This window comes from Glycine soja, chromosome 11 (genome assembly GCF_004193775.1).
Source record: "Glycine soja cultivar W05 chromosome 11, ASM419377v2, whole genome shotgun sequence".
In the NCBI taxonomy this organism is placed as follows: Eukaryota; Viridiplantae; Streptophyta; class Magnoliopsida; order Fabales; family Fabaceae; genus Glycine; species Glycine soja.
In genome coordinates this window covers 16,691,129-16,713,148 of record NC_041012.1, presented here as the reverse complement: position 1 = coordinate 16,713,148, position 22,020 = coordinate 16,691,129, and the positions used below count along the sequence as shown (strand labels likewise).

The window sequence follows — 22,020 nt, the reverse complement described above, 5'->3', positions numbered from 1 at the left end:
ACCCCAATAATGTCTGAATTGCAAGTAATGTTAAAACGGAGGAAAATGACAAGATGAATTTGGCGAATGGGGTTGCTCTTAAATCGATTTTAGGCTATTGTGCATCTTCTTTTGCCTTTATATATTACTGGTCTTTATCTATTAACTGGTTGATAATACCCTTTCAGAACAGTATTATTGTGTAAGTTTATGTCCTTTGCGGAACCAAGGAAGTTGAAGTTAGCATAAGAAAGCTCCTCACGTAGCTTTTCTTCTGTCACTTTCACTCTATGGCCTATGGGCCACAAATTCATCTGCTTATTATCTTTTGTTCCTTTTCAGTGGTAAGTGGCAAAATTTCTTGAAGAAGGATAGAACACCCAAACCCATCTATTGTGAAAATGACAAGATCAATTAGAGAGTGTCTACTCAGAGTGTCGGAGTGCGTTGGGTGTGTTTATATTTACATTATTTATTTTTTATGGAATTAGAGACCGTTTCGCATTAACAACATGAGTGGGCGTAATCACACTGTCACTCACTTGGCGTAGAAACTGGAGTCAACAAGCAACCTATAACACAATGAAGCAGAGAACAACAATAACTCCATGTGTATTAATTTATTTTTTGAAAAACCAATCTGATAAATTCATAAATGATGTTGCGGTTTAAAGAGAGTATCAACGTTTTAGAAAATAAATCAATAACAAAAATGTGTTTAGAATGGTGTTTTTGTTAACTTTCCTCCTTTATTTGCTGTTGATTATGCAGTGTCATTCTTTTAAATGGCACAATCATATTTCTGTTTCGGTTTCCTTTCTAAATAAGAAACACAAAATTTCTTGTGATCGGATTTGTCTTGGAATATATAGTATGCTCTTTCAAAACATAACGCTAATGTCTCTTGCACAAACATATATTCTCTATGATGGAAAGGTGGAAAATGGTGTTTTACGCAAAGCCCAATTTAATAATACTCTTCTTTAAAAAAAAATACTCTTATGATCACGTCAAAAAAAAATATTCTTGTGATAATATGAAATTAATATTAATACAATAATTGTCAAAAATGATAGCAAATTATTATAAAAAAAATTAGAAATCAATTTGTTCACAAACATGAGTTGCAATGGAATATGATACTAAATTTACTAGTACATCCAACCAAATGAATAAAGACTTTATCGTTATTGATTTTCCTTGTTTTATAATTTAGCATATATTTAAATTGACATTTTATTTCACCAAAAAATGATATTTTAGAAGAAGAAAAAAACACTTTTGAGATTTTAAAAATATGGTTTTAAATATGCTGGAATAAACATATATCCAATGCAAAAAGTTGATTTGTAAACTAAAAATATTGATTTTAAGTTTCGATTGTTGATCTGAGTATCATGTTCTTGAAAGATATCCTATCAACTGGTATAAGTATTCAAGCTTCTAGGTTTAATTATTTATTTAATCTTTATATCTTCTTTTTTTTTAGTTTTGGTCCTTATATCTAAAAACTAGACGTTTCGGTCTCCATATTTGCGGTTTTAATTTCATTTCAGTTCTTGTTGTTAATTGTTAAGTATCTTAACTATTAACTTTATTAACTAACACCACCATATCCCAGCAACCATTGGGTTTATTCTACTGACCTAGAAAAATATCATGATATCCAATGTTAAAATTGAAAAATGTTAGCGCCACTCTTCAAGTTCAAGTTGAAGTTTGTTAAAAACCATCAATTTTGTTGGATTACACTTACCATTAATGATTCTATTTCCTAATTTAAATATGAGATCCACCAAAATTAATGATTTTCAACCAATTTCAGCCAATCAAAGAAAATATTGGAAAGAGCGTCAAGCATTCCTAATTAAAATTACCACAATGGATTCTCTCATGTTGTGTTTCTACTTCAATATATCTCTCTTCAATCTTTATAGACATTAAATAAGTAGGACTCTTAAAATTTTTGAATATTTAGAAATTAAAAGATAAATACAAAATTTTGATATGATAATTCATTCCCTCACGAGTTATGTTAATCAAGGAGAGGGAATAACCGATCAGTTACCTGAATAACATGATAAAAAAAAATTATAAGGTAAAATTATAGTACAATTACAGCTTATTTTCGAAGGACTATCTACAAGACACCAACGCACAGATTTGGAAAATACTCCATAATTAATAGGGGATCAAATGCCAAGCAATATACACTACCTTTACACGAAGCTCTGCCAAAAAAGAAAGACAAAGGGGAAAAAGAGCAGAAGATTCTATTTGCCTGACTTGATACACAACAAAAGACATGCTCATTCAATCTTTTCTAGTATGTCCAACCTGGTTTTCCTCTTCCAACCTTTCATAGTGGCAACAAGGTTGACCAGTCCAACAACCTGGCTTTTACTGTATTCCTGCAAGAGTTAGGATGCTTGGTTAAGACCTCTGTGCAATCAGATGTGTGACGATACAGTGGTAGGGGGATATTCTTACCGGGTGTGCTCGTGCCCAGTGCACATATTCTGTCTCGGGAAGGTAGTAAGCCTGGTTTAAAAGTCCAAGATGTGTATTTTAGTAATAAAATGTAAATGTATTGCATACAATGGAAGTTTCAAACATGAGAGATCCCAATTTATACAACAGGTTGGGCAGACCCAACTAATTCTGCCCTGTGACAAAATTCATCTGTATTTGCAAACAATTTACCTTGATGAAAGTCTCAACCATTTGTAGCTTGGGCTTCACATTCAGCGACACAAAATGGTGTAACCCATTGATCAAAACCTGGAATGTGGAAAGACACAAATCCAACCTCAGCATATAAAAACTAAAAGAGAATAACTGAAGGGGCAAGAATGTTGATCAGTTTATTGATCATTGTCTGCAACTGTGTTACATAAGAATTCATATTTATCCCATAACATATTCGACACTTTTAAGATATGATTGCTATTAAGGTCTGAAATTAAAATTCATTTGAAAGCAGAATGTTGACAAGTAATTTAAACAATGGTAAAATTTGTTATTACATAATTTAATAGTTGATTACGATTAAACCAGGTTTGCCATAACTATTAATATATTAATCTACCATATGAACTTCAAATCCAAACTATTGAAAGCACTAAAAATTGATCATGGCTTCAGAAATAACCTGCAGATCTAATGACATAAGGGCCCGTCCTTCATCACTACATCTCTTCACCCGTGAAAGTCCTTCAACAAGAGTTTCCGCCACAATTTCAAGCCCATAATCCAATAATAGGTCTTGAACCTACACATACAGAAGCAGAAATAGCAAAACAAAAGTCATGTTTAAACATTAAGAATTTATATCCTTTTCAACAATATAAAAAGTCAACATTTCAAATATATATTCATGGAATAAGTTGATTTGCATGTGCTTGACAAGTGTGTCTCAAGATAATGAGTAACAACAATACCTCTTTACGAATTCCTCCATGAGCAAGTCGTGTTTTATAGTGCTTAAACTCCCCCAGCATCAAATCAACATATCTATCAATACAATCTACACAAGTCAGAAGTGCGGAAAGAATGCAGCTTATTTCCAAGATAAAAATTCTGACAAAAAAGAAACATTTAACTCCCTGTCTATAATTATGGTTGCAGTTCAATAACACTTACAACAACAACCAAGCATTATACTATTTGGCCCAAGGACTCGGATATCAAAGTCTTTTATGAGATAAAAGAACATTTGGTGTCATTAAAATCATTCACTAGTATTCATAATTGTATGTCCTCATCAGGAATAAAACCATGTGCTTTCACTCGACAACTTAAGTTTTTGGGATGACCGGTTCATGACATGGTATCAAAGCCTCTAGGACAAAGTTAACTAAAGTTTGATCCTTGTTGCCCTCATTATCTAACAAAAAGTTAAAATTATGGCACAAGGTAGGTGGCTTGTGCATTCACCGAAAGGGATCTTACATGATGGGATGTGTTAGATATAAAACCTTTTCTGTTTTCACCTAACATAAGTTTTTAGAAAGGTAGTTTGCAAAATTCATTCACATACACAAAAAAGCGAGTGTTCATACTCAAGAACATCGTTAAAACAATATCCTAATAGTGCAGATAATTTTTACAAGTACATGTAATGTGTGCTATAAGTTGTTTACCTAGCAACTACCTATACTTAATGTAACCAACTACAAGCAATACAAAGGAAAAAAAAAAAGACTTAGAATTCAAATATAAAGACGATCCAAAAATACAAACCCATTATGCTCCATGCCAAGCTCTTTTACTTCCCATTTACAATTGGCAACACGTTCAACATATCTGCAAAAGAATGAATAAAAATTAAAAGAACAATTAAATTTAAACTAGTTACAACGACCTTCCAATATGTAAACATTCAAAATTAGGTTGAAATTTTGTTTCTACAACTCAAACAGATTGTGCTGGTTAAGAGACCCAAAATAAGACCCAGGCTTACAAATAAACACAAGCATAAAAAATAACATAATTTTGTGATAATTTCAAAGCACACCTGTCACCAGATACAATCCTTTCATTGTACTTGGCAACACAGTTTTGAGATCTTTAAACTATATTACAAAATATTTTTTACTTCAAAACATTTTTTAAAAAATATCCCTTAAAATTGAAGGAATCCTAAATATGAAGTTGAATTATTGATATATCTCACATAATAAAAATAGATTATCACTAAATATATTTGGCTCTTTTTTTTATTTTCGGCACCAAAAATTTGTAGTTCAAACCATGCAATAGAAAAATATTTATAAATTAAACTCATTTTGGTATAATATAGTTTCCCTTCTCAAATGGTTTGATCAAAAGAAAAGGACCCAGATCGTGGATGTAAATTTGATAGTACAGAAGTCATATATATTAGCAACACTTCCAAAGCAACCTTGTAGACTTCTAGCTAGGTATACACTTTGTCTTACCCATTAATGTGCAACAGTAGTCTCACTGTAGTCCGATGAACATGTTCTGTAAGATCTGGTACAGCATCCACCTAAAGGAATCCTTACGTATTAAAGATTGTTGTTATCCATACTTACTTTTTCACATAAAAAAAATGTAAAAACAATTGAATCAAGTAGAAATAAACTATAAATAAAAATATATATCCTAAAAATCCAACCCAAACATTTTTTTTATCTGCGAAAAAACAATTTTATTGCATTGGGTTGGGTACAAGGGGTACCCTACCCTTGAACAAAAGAAATTTCACTTGCTTACACAATAAATGTTTTAGCAAGCAAACATAAGCATCCAATAAGAAGACTTTAATAAAAGGGGGTTCTCTACAATGTCACGGGGCCAGAACTGCAGGAAAGTGCTTAGAGGGGCAACCTCAATACCCTTAGTGAGGATTGGTCTCATTTCCAAAGGATAAGAGAAAACCTCATAAAACAAAACAAAACAAAAAAGGAGAAGGGGAGGGGTGAGTTTAATGAGCGCTGCTTTCTCACTCCTCCTAAGCCAACATTGCATGCACTCTCAGATGTATGCATTGTTACTCCTATGAGCATAATAAGGCCCTCCAAAAATGTAATTTTTTACAATGAAATTCTATTCTAGTATCGTGTTAGGTAAAGAGAGCATTGAAAAGAGGAGAAAGGTAGCAGACTAGCCCCCAGTTTAGCTACATAGCATTGGTCCATTTCCATTACCTTCCTTCCCATTCCTCACTACCAAACAAAGTTCAGACATGAAGCACAGTAAATATTAACATTAGAAGGCAGGATTTCAACTTTATCTAATCCATAACATTTCAAATCTTCATCAATGTCAAATTCCATAATGTCAACAAAGAAGCCTTGAAAGATCTGTCAACATCTATTTCCAGTTTTCCACAATAGGTTAACCCACTGTACATTAAATATTAAGATTCCACATACCAGATGAACATAGAAATCCTCAAGTATAGTTGAATTACTTTGCAAGAGCATTGATTGGAGATGAGCTCTAGATCTATTCAGTATTCGAGCAACAAGAGATATAGTGTCAACAGCCACACATCTTTCCTGAAACATTAAAAAGATTTTATAGAGACATAAACATATCTTTCACAGCTTCCTCCTTGATTCAAAATCTTTTTAATGAGACATAAATGAAGAAAATATCTTTACAAGCCACCACGGAGTACAACAACAACAAAGTCTTATTCCACTAGGTGAGGTCAGCTACATGGATCACAAACATCATTTGGCACGATTAAAAACCACCACGGAGTACAACAACATAAATTAATATAAGAAAGGGGGGAAAAGATTCCTTCATAAAAAAAAGTCATTGATAAGCTAACCGATGTAGTTGGAGAGCCCACAGCCTCAAACCCCACACTAGATTCCCATACTTCCAATGTGAAACTATCAATAACATCCCACCACGCTCATCCGCAGCCCCAGCACACACATGGACTGGCTGTGCAGTAGTCCTAACTCCTAAGACTAGTCCCGAGTGAACACTGCAAGGCCAATGTCACCACCAATGTCCCTCATTTGCAGCTGAGAGACATGGTAGAAAGCTCTTATACCAATTGATAAGAACATTAGGAGAACCACACCACAAGCTATTCATTCTAGTTGGAGAGCTTGGACCTTGTATACCCACACTAAAATCACATCCTTCCAATGTGAGACACAAGTCCCATACCTTCCAATCGGATCCTAACATTCAACGCAAATTGCAACATCTCTTTTCTAATATGTTGTCAAAATTGAGTTTGGACGAGGAGTGTAGGATCGTAACACGAATCATAAGTTTCAACTAAAATGCAAAATTATATTTAAACAAACACACACATATATGATATATGCACAAAAAATAAGAGATAAGAAACCTAACAATACAGCAACCTAACAACACAACATGCAGCAAAACCACAACCAGAGAAGAAACGAGATGCAGGCAAACAGCAACAAAGAAGCAAAAGGGAAGAGAGTGAAGCAACAATATTGAGCAGAGAGGAAAGATTGTGTTGTCAGTTAGGAAAGAGAAGGACAGCAAAGGTTAGAAAAGGGTTGGGCACCGAGGAAGAGAGGAGGAACCCGAACCCAAAAAGAATAGATTATGGCTTAGGCACAGCAATTAGGAGTAGGACAAGAAATATGCAGAAATTGAGTTTTTTGTGTAAAGGTTGCATTTTATCCTCTAAACTTCCTGTTGTGATACATTTCATAATTAGCACAGATTTGATTTTTTTTTATTTGTACAAATTTTGTTCCATTTTATTCCTTTCCTTAATTAGGTCGCTGGCAGCTTATAAATAAGTCTTGTATTCACTCTTTGAAAGATAGAATTACAATAATATTCAGATTATTATCTTTCAAGTTGGTATCAGAGCCTCCGATCCAAGGGGCTCTGCTTCTGCATTCTTCTAGGCAGCCTTCATTGCTACAATTGATACTGCTCAGTGCTCAGTCAATGCGTATACCACTGGTCACCGTTCGACGCCGTCCTCCGCCATCAGCCATCTTCTGCCGTCGTCATTGGAACGTCTATGAGCCTTTATGAACCCTTTCAGTAAGACATCTAGCTCTTGTTCCCTAACCATGGCTGGTAAGAGTTCTAGCTTCCTATCCTTTAATGCTTCTACTGAAAATATCTAGATTATAGACTCTAGTGCTACTGATCATATGACACCTCACTCTTCTTATTTTTCATCCTACACTTTTTTAACTGGTAACCAACACATCACTGTTGCTAATGGTTCTCATACCCCCATTACTAGTTGTGGTAACATTCAACTTCAATCTTCCCTTCATTTGAACAATGTGCTCCATGTTCCCAAACTATCTAATAACCTCTTGTCTATTCATAAAATCACCCTGGACTTAAACTGTTATGTGACATTTTTCCACTCCCATTGTGTTTTCCAGGATATTGCCACGGGGAGGACGATTGGAATTGCTAAAAAGCAGGGCGGGTTATACTACTTACAGCATGAGGACAATAAAGAGTGTACCAGACAGAAGGCTCTCACTTCCAATCATCAAACAAGTTCAGAACCTTGGTCATCCTCCCCACTATGGCTTCAGCACAGGCGTCTGGGTCATCCTCCGTTTAGTGTCCTTAAGTCTTTATTTCCTTTTTTGTTTACAAAAAGGTCAGTCGAGTCTTTTCATTGTGATGTTTGTAGTTTGCTAAACACCATCGAACAACTTTTCTTCCCAGTACCAATAAAAGTTCTAAACCTTTTGATCTTGTTCATTCGGATGTGTGGGGACGTGCACCCATTAGTAATATTTCTAGTGCAAAGTGGTTTGTTTCTTTTATTGATGACTGCACTCGAGTTACCTGGACATTTCTCATGAAAGACAAATCTGAAGTTTTCCAATTGTTTGTAAACTTTTACCATATAATTCAAACACAATTTGGGAGCCTGATTAAAAGATTGTGTTCTGATAATGGGAGAGAGTATGTGAATCAAAACCTTTCCAATTTCCTCAAAGATAATGGTGTTGTTCATGAGTTAACTTGTGTGGACACCCCTCAACAAAATGGGGTTGCAGAAAGGAAAATTTGACATCTCCTTGAGGTTGCTAGAGCTTTACTCTTCCAAATGTCTATTACTAAGTCTTACTGGGGGGAAACTGTTCTAACCGCTACTTACTTGATAAATAGGTTACCTTCTCATGTTTTAAATGGTGTTAGTCCTACTCAACTCATGACCACATTTTATCCGTCTGTTTACAATACCAGAGACTTGTAGGAAAACTTATCTACTTATCCCACACCAGGCCTAATATAGCCTATGCAGTTGGTGTGGTTAGTCAATTCTTGCATGACCCAAGAGAGAGATATGTGCAGGCAGTAAATAGGATCATTCAATACTTGAAGTCTTCTCCAGGAAAGGGGTTGTTGTTTAAAAAGGAGAAAAATTTATCCATGAAAGTATATACTGATGTTGACTATACAGGATCAATTGTTGATAAGAGATTTACCACAAGATATTGTATGTTCTTGGGTGGAAATTTAGTAACGTGGAGGAGTAAGAAGCAAAATGTGGTTGCAAGATCAAGGGCAGAAGCAGAATTTAGAGCTATGGCTCAAGGTGTTTGTGAGTTGTTATGGATGAAGATCATACTTGATGACCTCAAAATAAAATATGAAGCTACTATGGGACTAGTTTGTGATAATAAGTCCCCCATCAGCATTGAACACAATCCAATTCAACATGATTGAACAAAGCACATAGAGATCGATCAACATTTCATTAAGGAGAAATTAGACAGTGGTCATATAGCCACCGAATACATCCCTTCAAAGCTTCAGCTGACAAATATGTTCACCAAGGGACTTCCCACGGAGCAGCTTCAAGACCTTACTTGCCAGCTGGGAATGATAGATATACATTCACTAGCTTGAGAGGGAGTGTTGTGATACATTCCATAATTAGCACAGATTTTATTCTGTAATTAGTATAGATTTGATTTTTTTTTATTTGTACAGATTTTGTTCCATTTTATTTCTTTCCTTAATTAGGTCACTGGCAGCTTATAAATAAGTCTTGTATTCACTCTTTAAAAGATAGAATTACAATAATATTCAGATTATTATCTTTCAAGTCTTCCCTCAGTTTAGAGAAGCCAAATCCAAATATCTGCTCAACCAAAGTATAGTGTTATTTCTGGGCCAAATTACAGAAAACAATAACTCCCACTTCATATCCTTAAGGAATTTTCTAAAAAATAATCAACAATGTCAAGCAGCTGATAAACAGTGAAAGAAAATTATAGCATATGGCATCATAATTCTAGTCATTTGGAAGAAAAAAATTACAAAGCATGTGAGAACTGTTTTTTCCCAAAATGAACTTCACACAAATACCTTCAGACCCAAAGAAGTCCCTGAGGAGTGACCATAATTTGTATTGGGAGGGTGTGTAGGTGTCAACTCAGCATGTACAAATGGTGAACTCAAAGATGTTGGTGACGACGATTGAGACTTAATCCACTCTTCACAATCTTGGTTTACTCTGGATAAAGCTGTTCTCAGGCGATCTGCATGTCATAATTGGACTCAATCACTAATGATTAATCAACTCAAAATTGGATTTTGCAACCAACATTTGAGAATCTAATACGTTATGTCACTTACAGTTAAGAGAGCTAGAAGTGCCTTTTCCAGTTGAACTAGCGTTTTGCTGACCAAATGTTTCATATATAAAATAGAAAAAAAATCCAAACAATTGGCATACTCCCTGCATCAATATACTGAATCAGGAAAAAGGAATTTAGAGAGGAAAAAAAAGCACCACCATGCTTGTATGTGTAACCTGTAAAGAAAAGGCGGGAGGGTGGGTAATGTACAGCAAGTCATTTAAAGGAAGAAATGCCTACCTTGAAGAACTCAACATTTACCACTTCCAATTTCTGCATAAGCCTTGCATATTTATCCATAGACCTTACATTTTAAGACATGCAATATCTCATTAAATCCAGTAATAATAATAATAATAATAAAACTATATGGTGGAAGGTAATCGGTTCTTCTAATACAAAATGTAAAGCAACTCACTTTAATAGACAGAGAGAAGATCCAGTTTGTGTTGTATTCTCTTCGTCATTAACATGTGAAGAGAGAGCTCTTGAATGATGGGGTTTAGAACTTCGACTTGGTAGTTGACTATCTTCATCAATAAAGTCAGCAAGAAGATCCTCATTTTCATCTTCTGAAACAGAATTGGCACCATTCATTTGATTGATATCATTCTTTCTGGGTGTTTTATCGTCATGAAAATTATTGGTTGAACTTCCGTCAAATTCACCACAAACTGATCCATTAGGTTGCGAGTAACCACGACCTTCATTGGAGGTTGGTAATTTTTGCTGGAAAGGGTTTCCACTTTTAATCCAGTGAGAAAACCCATTCTTCCTTGCACCAGTGTGAACCATATTCACCGATTTAATGGAATGGACTGCACTGACATTAGTTGATTTACCACTGGATAAAGAAATCAACGGTGCTCCATCACCAATAAGTCCTGCAAAACTGATCATATGTACTGTTTCTGGGGGTAATTTTAGCCAAGTCTCTTTCTCCAAAACCATTTTTAGTGCCTAAAAAGAAAAAACAACAAATCTAATTTAATCATTTATCCAAGACATTGTCAGATGCATAGCTTGGCATATCAACAAGCCCAAACACCAACTTAGTGATTACATAGCTAATTATTCTGCATCACAAATTTTGAAAGCCGAGAAAAAAATGCAGTTAATTGATTAATTTATTCCCAGTCATGAATTATTTAGTTTTTGCATTTGCAATAGTTTCAGCAAATTAAAGCATTCTTAATTTTCCACACAATTATAACAGAGCAATTTCCATTTTCCAGTAGACAACAGAAAATCAACAGAATCACAAATGGCATAGCCAACATGTTAAATCGTGAAACAAAATAATATTGTGGATGTTTCTGGATCTAAACATTAAAAAAAATGTAATTTGGATTATCTTCTGCTACTAGTAAAATTAATTAGACAAGCACCCAATTAACAGATCTACAAATAAGAACATGTTAGACATCCCAACAAACACCTAGAAAGAACAACAGAAGTAAACAAGTTTAAAATTTATGGAACAAAATTATTACATTAAAATCTTATTGATAACCAGAACACCATCACCATCTTAGAGACACCGTGCAGACATAGGAGGCAAGAAATCACATTGCATTTTACATGTACCAGACTCAAAGGAACTACATAAGAAATCACGATCAACATTATATGACTCTAACAACCATGAAGAATGAGAAGCCTTAAGGTCACTTACATGCACATTTTGTCGATGAAAAGCTATGAAATAGTTTTCACAAAGAACCTTTAACTTCTGCCTAAATTCAACTGCTTCAATTCCACAAAAGGCTTCCCCAGTCAAAATAAAGACACCGAGGTCTTCATAATTTTTCAAGAATTGATGAATGCTAGCAGTACAGACTGCAGCAGAAGAAAGCAATACTGACACACGACTTGCAGTGAGATGCCACAGATTCCTGCGTCCTCTTTGAAGGGTCTGTGAAACAAATGTTGTAGCTTCTTTGCGAAGATGGTACCAAGGGGACTCAATGCTTGATGTTGCACTGTCCTCCTTTCCAGCCTCCTTAATTGTATCATGAAAATCACTATATGGTGAACCACTGGTTTCAGTCAGTGAGCTCTTTGTTGCAGATTCCTCCCTAGAAGATGAGCCATGTATTACATCTCTGGAACTGGACATAGAATTATTGCAGGCTCTTACATCTGAATCAACTTCCTGAGTCTCACCTGGACTACAGGAAATCTCTTCATTGCACTTATTTGAAGTTTGTGCTGCTGAGTCCTGTGATTAAAATCAACCATATGTATGAGCCTGAAAAACAAATATGAAACAACTATAGACACTGTAATCATGAATGTAGCTTTCTTCCCACTTCCCAGTCTCTAGATTGGATACATATTGAAATACTAGACGATTGTGAGAAGTGTACCCTATCACGAACTGGTGATTTACTCAACCCATCAAAACCAATTCAAGGATTTATCCAACTTACAAGTTAACTTGTTGAGTGAGAAGTGAGATCTTTTCAGGATCTTAAGAGGTTTAAAATTAGGGACTAAGCAATTGGGTGGAAAACTACAAATGACTTCTCTAACCATTGCAAAAACAAATAATTAAAAATTAAAAGCCAAGATTGACCCAATAGTAGTCCATGTGACTATGTTTGGGGTGTACAAGTCCACATGATTTGAATGCACAAAGCAGAAGGGAGGAAAGGCATAATGAATGGAAAGAATATATTTAAGAGGAACCGGAAGTTTACCTTTCTTTCTAGCTGGAATTCCATAATTTCATGGTATGAACACATAAGGTCAAACAAAACAGCCAATGTTCGTAATAAGCATTGCCTGAACTTTGAATCAGGTATTCGAAGGCATAAGTCGCTGTAAGTAAGCCTGGAATTGAAATGACAACTATGAAGCCAATCTAACATAAAAATACTCATACTAAACATTAAAGGATGATAAATATGCTTGCGGAAGAAAAAGTACCTACTATTTTGCGAAAGTCCCTCCTCATCCTACAAAAAAAAAGTCAACAACATACTAATTAATTGAGTCCTTTTATTTGGGTTGGCAGAGAGAAATTATAGTCCTTTAAATCAACTGAACTAATATTTAATGTGAATCCATTGCTACAATCAGTAATATTGTTTTGGGGCATCCAATATCAATAATTATGGGCAATTGTCCTACTACCCATTGCAAGGAATTAAGTGCTGTCAATCCTAATTTAATACAATGTCACCATAATTACAGATGAAAATTACATGGAATATTGAACAGACTCCACACTCAATTGGGGAAAATATGCTATTAACTCTCCCGCCTCCTAAATAAGTTCAGAATTGAGATAGTACTAAACATGAGTTAGGCAAGAAAATGTATTACATACCTCATGCACAATAGCCTTTAATACAGAGTGTGTTTCTGATATAACTTCTTGCATGAAGAAACTCTGTATCTTTTCAGCAAGACCGGCAGTATCCCCTATTAATGCATATGCATCAATTACCTGCACCACCTCTTTACGTTAACATCATTTAGAATATATTTCCAATAATACAATACCAAATATCTCCGCGTGCACACTACAGTGAGGACAACATATCATATCAAATATTGGTTTTTTTTTTTTTTGGGGGGGGGGGGGTGGGGGGGGGGTTATAAAGAAAAAATGTATTAATAAAGGAGATATACAAATGGAAGAGAATAAGAAATACACAAACAAATCCAAGAAAGAATGGGGGAAAAACTAACCAAATAAAAAAACTAAGAACATAGACACTCACTGTTATATAGCCATCTTCCTTGAATTCTTGGCATACTCCCAATAAAAGAGCATCCAGCTTCTGTAAAGTTCTTCCCAGCCAAACCTGCATTAATAATACAATGAAGAAAACTTATGTGTTCAGGAATATGTTCAGGAACATAAGAACAGATCTAATTACTCCTAACATGCAAGGAAAATCTTAAGAATAAATCATCTTAATCCTTCCTAATAGTTATTCAAAATTCACCTCCACACCACGACTCATTTCTTGTATTGCTGAAAGCTCTGACAAACTATCTAAGATTTGCAAATACTCAGATAGGACTTGAAATGCCTGCATAATGATCAACACGAAAAATGAACATCTTAGAAGATGCCTAAGATCCAAAAAACAGAAAAAACAAAAATTAGAAACTTGATTAAGTTGTGAGTAATTGACCACAATCTGCATTTTAATATATAGAAGCTCACCTTCCAGTAATTCCCTTCTTCTACAAGGGATTCAAGTGTTGATGGCATGTCCAATGCACGTCGAAGTTCAGTCAAGGTTGGAAGCATGTCCTATGAATGGAAATAGATGAATTCACGAAATTACCACCACATGCTATTATGTATCCTAAACTAAACTACTTTATATACCCGATAACAACTTATGAATAAGAAGAAATCAATTTCTAAAATACACAATGAAATAAAATAAGATCATGAGAAAATGGGAAACAGCATAGACAGGCATACAAAAAACAAAAACATAAGGCTAGTTTGTACAAAAAGAGACAGAATTACCAGAAGAGCTTGTTTCTTTTTAGAATAAGAATTCACAATCAGATCTCTTGAAACCTCATTCATAGATGATGTCAAGTGTCTTCTTCCATTCTGCAAAGCATAAAAAAGAATGCAGTAAGAGCAAGATAGACAAAATAGTAAGTATCAGCTCCTTATTAGTTATGATGCTTACCATACAGATGACATTTGCAATTCTTAAGTCTTTTTCCAATTCTCTGACCAAATTCATCCCCTTCACTGGGCAAAAGTAAGTATCAGCTACTTATTCTAAAGCTTAAAAAAAAGGGAAGTTGGCAACTGCAGTAGAGTTGCATGAACCCAATTTCTCAATATCTCAATGAATTTAGACCAAAATTGTTTATTATTTAAATTTAAATTAGAATGGCACTGCTTTCTTCCAGATACATTTACTGATAAGGATACTAGAATTAGGATCTTAACATGATTTATAAGTCAACAAAAGCTTAATTTTTTTTAATTTTTATTGAGAAATTAATAATTATAAAGCAAATTACACTGACACCTTTGTGGTTTCTTCAAAATCCACCCCCTTTTTTACCTTTACAATAAACCCCCCTTACATGGTTACATAGTGTAATGTATTTCTTGGGTATTGAGAGCGTCAATGTCATATATTTCAAACAATTTAGGGGGTTACTGGAAGGGGGAAAAGGCGGCGTATAATGTAAATTTTGAAGAAACCACAAGGGGTATCAGTGTAATTTGCTCATAAAATAAGGCTTAAATATGAATTTAGTCCTTGTAAGTTTGTGTTTTTCCAATTTTGGTTCTTTTTTTCATTTTAGTCCATGTAAGTTTGGGCTTTTTCAATTTTGGTCCATAAGTTTTTTTTGTTCATTTTAGTCCTTGTAAGTTTGCGCTTTTTCAATTTTAGTCTCTTTAAGATTCTAATTTTTCAATTTTTAATCTATTTAACTATAAGTTCCCGCTTTTAGGGACCAAAATTAGAAAAACATAAACTTACAAGGACTAAAAGTGAACAAAGAAAACTTACAGGGACCAAAACTAAAGAAGCACAAACTTTCAGAGATTATAAATGCACAAAAAAAAAAACGAACAAGGACCAAAATTGAAAAAGCTCAAACTTACCGGTAGGTGTGTTCGTGGTTATAGGTCATCCGTGAACCCGAATTGACCCAAACCGATCCGAACAGTTTGGGTTGGGTCATTTATGTATTTGGGTCAAAACCGAATCAATCAAAAGCATTCATGTACGGGTTGGGCCACGGGTTTAGATTTATAGATCCGATCAAAATCGAACTGAACCGATCAAAAGTTTTAGAGTTGTTTGGTTTGTCCTTAAATCCTGCTAATATTGGGACTACTAGTGTTGGAACTTTTAAGGTATTACTTTTAGGTACATTGTTATTCGTTTCCCATTTTTTTATATTTATTTTTTTCTGCCATGTTTATAATATTAATTGATCATATTTTGTTTATTTGTTTCAACAAATTTGGTTGCAACAAATTTGATTGTAGCAAAGCTTATTGCAAGAAATTAGTTTGTAGGAAATAGTATTGATTCAGACTATTATAGTAAATCTCGTTAAAAAAAATATTATTTGTATTAATCTATTTTAGAATATTATGTTGATGGTATTAAATTAATCAATTTTACTACTTTCAGACATTTGATAATACTATGTTAATTGTATTTGATATTTGGATGAATCATGATATAAAATAGTAGTTCTAAAAAAAAGATCAAATTTAAATGGATAACCCGTTGACTCGAACCAAACCAAACCGTTCATGAATGGATTGAGTTGGGTTGAGTTTCAAAAACAAATTGTGAAACGAACCGAACCAAACCGATCAAATTTGATTGGGTTAAGTCCTGAATTTAGCTAAAATCCCGCGAACACCCCTACTTACCAGGACTAAATTCATATCTAAGCCTAATAAAATGTTGCTCACGCAATTAAAAATTGACAACCTTGATATAAGCAAGTAAAAAACTGTGCACAGCAAAAAAAAAAATATCCAACATGCATGAACTCATGTACTAATGCACAGAGTAGGTATAGTCGATTCTCTTAGTTCACCTCTTCAACTTACCCATCACTTCATGATGCTCCATAACATGGCGAGATAAACGCTCGGCTACTCTATCCAGTTGTGCCAATCTAAGGGCAGCCTACATGACAAAATCCAAGACCAAACATCTTAAATAAGAGTATTAATAACATGTAGCAGGATAATACAACCTAACTCAATCAATTAACAAGTTCAAACTGTTGAGATTATAATAAGATTTGTAACGACTTATCATTACGTTAAGATTTCAAGCTGACATGAGCTCATTTAATGGTTTGCAACCATTGCTTAAATTAGCAGTTCCTACAGCTGGCTGCCAAATCACACCACTCCAACGGAGGAATATTGTTTTGGAACCATTGCTCAATTGATAAGTAACTTAAAGCAAAAGCATTGGAGTTGCTCTTAAGTGCAAGAGATGACAATTAGCAATGAATGCAAGAGATGAGCATCAAAGCTAATAATATTTTGCTTTTAATAAATAAAGAGGAATCATGAAGATATATATGTCATCAGTTACAAGTGTAAAAATTAATCAGTTTCTACTTTCTTCTAAGCTAGTAAGTAATACAATGGATAGTTGGATACAAATATTTTTTGTTACATAGAAGAATGACTCAGCTGAGAACCTAAAGAAAATTTTACCTTTAAAGATAACAAAAAGTTAAAATATTTTCAACTGAGCAAGATTGAGAAACATGAACCACACCTGTTTTTCAAAATATGTTAGCTCGTTCTCTTCAACTGGAACGTGCTCTAAAACATGCCTAATTGGATCAAAGTCCTGCATAAAGGCATTCAAAAGAATCCATTCACCTCATAATTCAAGGCAATCAAATATGAATAAAATTTCATTGAAATGCAAACGTGACAGGAAATTTTCACGATGTTAGCATGGGGAATATTACGTGTATTACATGTGTACGAGACTATGAGGCTGAGAGGGAGTTAGTAAGTTAGTAACGGCTAGAGTTAGCTAGTTAAGCTCAGAAACATGTATACATTGATATCAATAATTACAGATTTTCACAGTTCCATTCTTTCAAGCCTTGAGTTCATAAGAGGGAACCAAAAAAATAGTTTTTCCTTTTTGTTTTCCTATAATCAGTAGAAACATGAAGACTTTAAAAATATAAAACTTGTTAAATAGTAGTATACTAATAAGAAGAAGCTGTTATAAGCAAAACTTGGCAAGAGGAGAAAAGAGTGGATAAATTGTGTCACTTCTGAAAATGAGCCAAAGGAAAAAAACAATTAAAAAAAAATACCCAAACAGAAGTTGTGATTACTAATGGATATGGATTCCCATTACCCAAGTTCAAGTTCTAAATAAAGGTATATTCAAATTTTCAAATATTAATTAAAAAAATCGAGGAAGAAATTCGAATATATAAAACTTCCTAATATGAAGTGTTATATCAATGATCTATCTAAGGATACAAAACTAATTCTTACTGAGAAGTTCTATGCTCTCAACTGTTAGCAACCATCTCAAGGTCTCCTGGTACAAGGACATATTTGGAAACTTCCAAAAGATAAAATTTTCAGCCATCTCTCAATAAACATAAACAAACAGAAAAGTGTCTCTCCAAATTGAGCAACAGAACCTCCATATGAAAATAGTTTCTGTCATTCAACACAAAGGAGGTTCCAAGAAAAATCAGTATGAAATTGAAACTGGAGTGATACAGCAAATAGCACCTCTTCATAGAATTCATCCTCCAGCTCCTCCACTACTTGGCCTTGAGGTCTGCTTCCATATATTGAACTTAGTTCTTCTGAACTTGATGAAAGACTGTATCTCTGATGAGGAGGTAACCCTGCAAGAGCACGAGCTACAGCAGCTGCAGCAGCAGCTCGAGCTGGAACCTGTTCAACAACATTTGTAAAACATGATAATATGACTCTAACTCAAACAAATAAGGAGTCACTACACGAATACTAACATGTGTATGAACATGAACAGCAGGACAACCACAGGGAACATTCATTGTTAGGTTGGCTGGTGGACTTAAGCATGAAATTACAAGATATATTCAAAAGGCTTGTAGACCACTACGTTATCAAGAATGCTGGATGATCAACTTTGTGAATAATAGCAACCATCTAGGTTAACAAATTCCTCATCCCCGCTATTTAAGACTACTGCGTTATTAGGAGAAAAAGAATCCTCACAAGAGTTGATTGGCAGTGTAAGAGAGGATTATGCTTTGATTGCGAAGAGAGATATAGTCATCCAATAGAAAAGCTAGGACACAAATGTCAGTTCATAATTATGATTGTAATTTGTTGCCCACTAAGATTATTATAGCTACTGAGCTTAAAGATGAACCACATGAAAATAAGCCATACTCAAGATGCTATTCAAACTCGAAAACAATATATAATATATGTAAAACCACATCCTTATGACTGCAGTTTCTCATAGCAACTAATATTTGCAATTCTAATGAGAGCCCATTCTTTCAGTCACCCAATCTAATTCCTTTAGCAAATCACTTTCACATTTAACCTATAAATCTATTCCAGAATAGCAAATATAACTCTATCTTCACTTGTAATAATTCCCGTAAACAAAACTCACGAGTTTCCACTCGAGAAATCCTATATAATAAGCAACTTAAAAACAAATTATTCAGTACTCCCCATGGTTTTAAAAAATGGTCTGCAACCGCAATTGCAGCTGCAACGTCAAGGTCTTTTACTCACCGCGACCGCAGTTGCGGCCACATCAACTGCAATTTCCCCCAATATCAAGGATCGTGACAAAACTGCAACCGGGATTAATTTAAAACCATGGTATTCCCTACCGCCAAAAACATCTCAACATCTACGGCTTTTAGCAAGTCCTCTTACACAGCCAATATTCTCGACGAAATCCATCTCATGATTTAATTATTTTTCCAAATCAAGCTTGCCGCCGCCAATTCTATTATCAAAAAGTCTAGCTCAGTGTTAACTCGCAATCAGGTGGTAGGCGCACAGAAACGGTACAAATACATCATCAAATCCAAAACTCGCATCAAACGCATTAAAAGCAGCACAGTTAACGCTTCACCCTAGCTTAACTACAAACATACAACGCATTGCAACAATCCAATCGCACGGCATTATCTTTATGTAAAAACTAAAACCACACATCTAAAATTCCAAAAGCACACAATCAAATGGCGAGCGAGGCAATTGTGCGTGAAAATCGCGTTTACCTCGGGGCGATCAGAAACGGGAGGGAGCAATCCAAGAGATCTGGCGGACCTAACGGAACTCAAGATTTTTTCGCCGACCTTGGACAAATCCATTGCTCCTCCCTGGGAGAGCAAGAAGAACGGGAGCAAGAAGAAAACCCTAGAGCTCTCGATCCCTCCTCCTCCCTCGCTCAAATCGCCGTCGCCATTGAAAATGAAAGGATTCCCCAGCACGCTTCCAAAGGGAAACAAATTCGGCTGCATCGCAAACTTAAGACCCCGAGATCGAGCGGTGGCACTCGCGTTTCATAGTGAAACGACTGCGTTTTGCGCTCTCGCCGAGATCTTACGAGCGAGTGAATGGTGATTTAATTGCGTTGGAGACTTTCGGGGTTTACTTTTACTTCAGTGGCCACACACACAGCACTGGGCATGAAGGCGATCCTTGTGTTGACGAAAAGCGGATTAGAAATTTGGGATGACTGGACTTTGCACGCATCTACTTTATTTGCTGTTTTACCAAAAAAATTTACGTATGGGATGGGATTTAGGATCAAAAACTTGGAAAGGACGACTTCTTAAATTTACGCCAATCTAATCAACTAATTTCCATCGAACCTACTTGTCTAAGCCTGCGAGTGATTAAGTAATTAAACAGTTAAATGCACATAATAAATATTCCTGATTAAAAGAGTCAATTCTTATTTATAACTTCCAAATTTGCAATTATGTTTATTTTTTTACAAAATTCAATTTATAATATTTTCTATTAATTATTTTTAATTAAAATACTCATAATTAAAAGAAATATATATATATATATTAACAAACAAATTAAAAGAAAGGAAAATATTAATAACAATAATAATTTTTTAAAAATTATAAATTTTTTGTTATCAATTATTTTTGTTAGTTTTGATTGATTAAACATTTAAGTCTTATATAAGAATGGAAGAAGTAGTATGAAATAAGAGAAAACTTTCTACTTTTTTTCCTTCAAATATTGTCTTTCAAATTTAAATCTGTCAAAAAAATATTATTGTCTTTAAAAAAGTTTTAGTATTAAAATTATGCCTCAAAATTTTATTATTAAATTAATTTTGAAATTTATCTTTATAAATAATTAATATAATGATAAAAAATTAATTATTAATTTGATGACTAAAAGGTTTAAATGACAAAGGAATTTAAAGAATATTAGAATAATTTAATTACGATCACGTATAAAATTTAAGAGAATCAAATTAAGGATTTTATCTATAAATTAACGGGGTGATTTAAACAATACATAATGTAAGATAATTAATACTGTATAAAGGATACTTACTTATAACTGAATAAATTAACTGATAGTTAGTAGTTTTAAATGTGGATTCTTTTTTTTAGAATAATGTTAACACTTAATATACAATTATTCTTTAATATGTTTTTATGATAATATTCATACGAAGCCATAAATAATGATTAATTTTTTTTGAAATCATAAGAGCACACAAAACAAATATTTTATACACATAGTATGAATTTAAATCTTTAATATCTTGATTAAAGAACATAAATTACTATAATTTATATAATAAAAACTTTTTGTTACAATACTCAAAATAAGAATTTAATCATTCTTAATAAAAATATTTTTTTATGACAGATGCCTATATTATTTTATTAAAAAAATGTTACACGAAATTTTCTTTTGACCATTTATTTGTTTTGGTTCAAAATTTTCTTTGTTACTATTTGTGCATTACATGGAATGAAAATAACCACGTTTGCATTGGTGATGCAATTAATTAGATAATGAGTGAGTTTGTTTAATTTTTTTTAAAAAATAACTTTTAAAAAAGTATTTTTTTATATAAAGTGTTTTTTTAAGAATCAGATAAAATTTGCTTCTTAAAGTGAAAAAAAAAAACTATTTTTTTAAGTATAAACAATTTAGACAAACACACTAAAAACACAAAAAGCTAATTATTTTAATAAAATATAAATGCTTATTTCACTAAACTATAATAATTTGTGTCCTGCATAGGTCTTAGGCTTAAAATTCATAAATTTTTATATTATTATAATTTTGAATATATTTGTAATGTATTTTTATTATATATATATATATATATATATATATATATATATATATACATGTATGTTTAAAGTATATTCATAGCTATCCGTTACAAAATTAAAATAAAAAATA

At 33.7% G+C, this 22,020-nt stretch overlaps 1 protein-coding gene across 4 annotated transcripts; it reads right to left on the bottom strand.

The window, feature by feature from the left end:
• Positions 1-1,926: 1,926 nt before the first annotated feature.
• Positions 1,927-20,423, bottom strand: LOC114377403 (syndetin-like). 4 transcript variants are annotated; one of them, XM_028335886.1, is made up of 25 exons: positions 19,848-20,419; positions 18,343-18,510; positions 17,351-17,425; positions 16,663-16,741; positions 14,756-14,820; positions 14,584-14,673; positions 14,269-14,358; positions 14,045-14,131; positions 13,817-13,900; positions 13,420-13,539; positions 13,017-13,045; positions 12,788-12,920; positions 11,761-12,306; positions 10,504-11,045; positions 10,326-10,389; positions 10,084-10,186; positions 9,814-9,986; positions 5,880-6,005; positions 4,920-4,990; positions 4,222-4,284; positions 3,420-3,492; positions 3,131-3,250; positions 2,683-2,760; positions 2,470-2,520; positions 1,927-2,390 (listed from the first exon to the last, which is right to left on the bottom strand). In XM_028335886.1, exons 1-25 carry the CDS (start codon positions 20,088-20,090, stop codon positions 2,289-2,291), a joined length of 3,375 nt encoding a protein of 1,124 aa, XP_028191687.1. In that variant the 5' UTR covers positions 20,091-20,419; the 3' UTR covers positions 1,927-2,288. The 4 variants fall into 4 exon arrangements, with proteins under 4 accessions (XP_028191687.1, XP_028191689.1, XP_028191690.1 ...); XM_028335888.1 differs by lacking the exons at positions 18,343-18,510; positions 19,848-20,419 and adding an exon at positions 18,097-18,328; XM_028335889.1 differs by lacking the exons at positions 18,343-18,510; positions 19,848-20,419 and adding an exon at positions 18,097-18,328 and having other exon boundaries at positions 14,756-14,815.
• Positions 20,424-22,020: the final 1,597 nt, after the last annotated feature.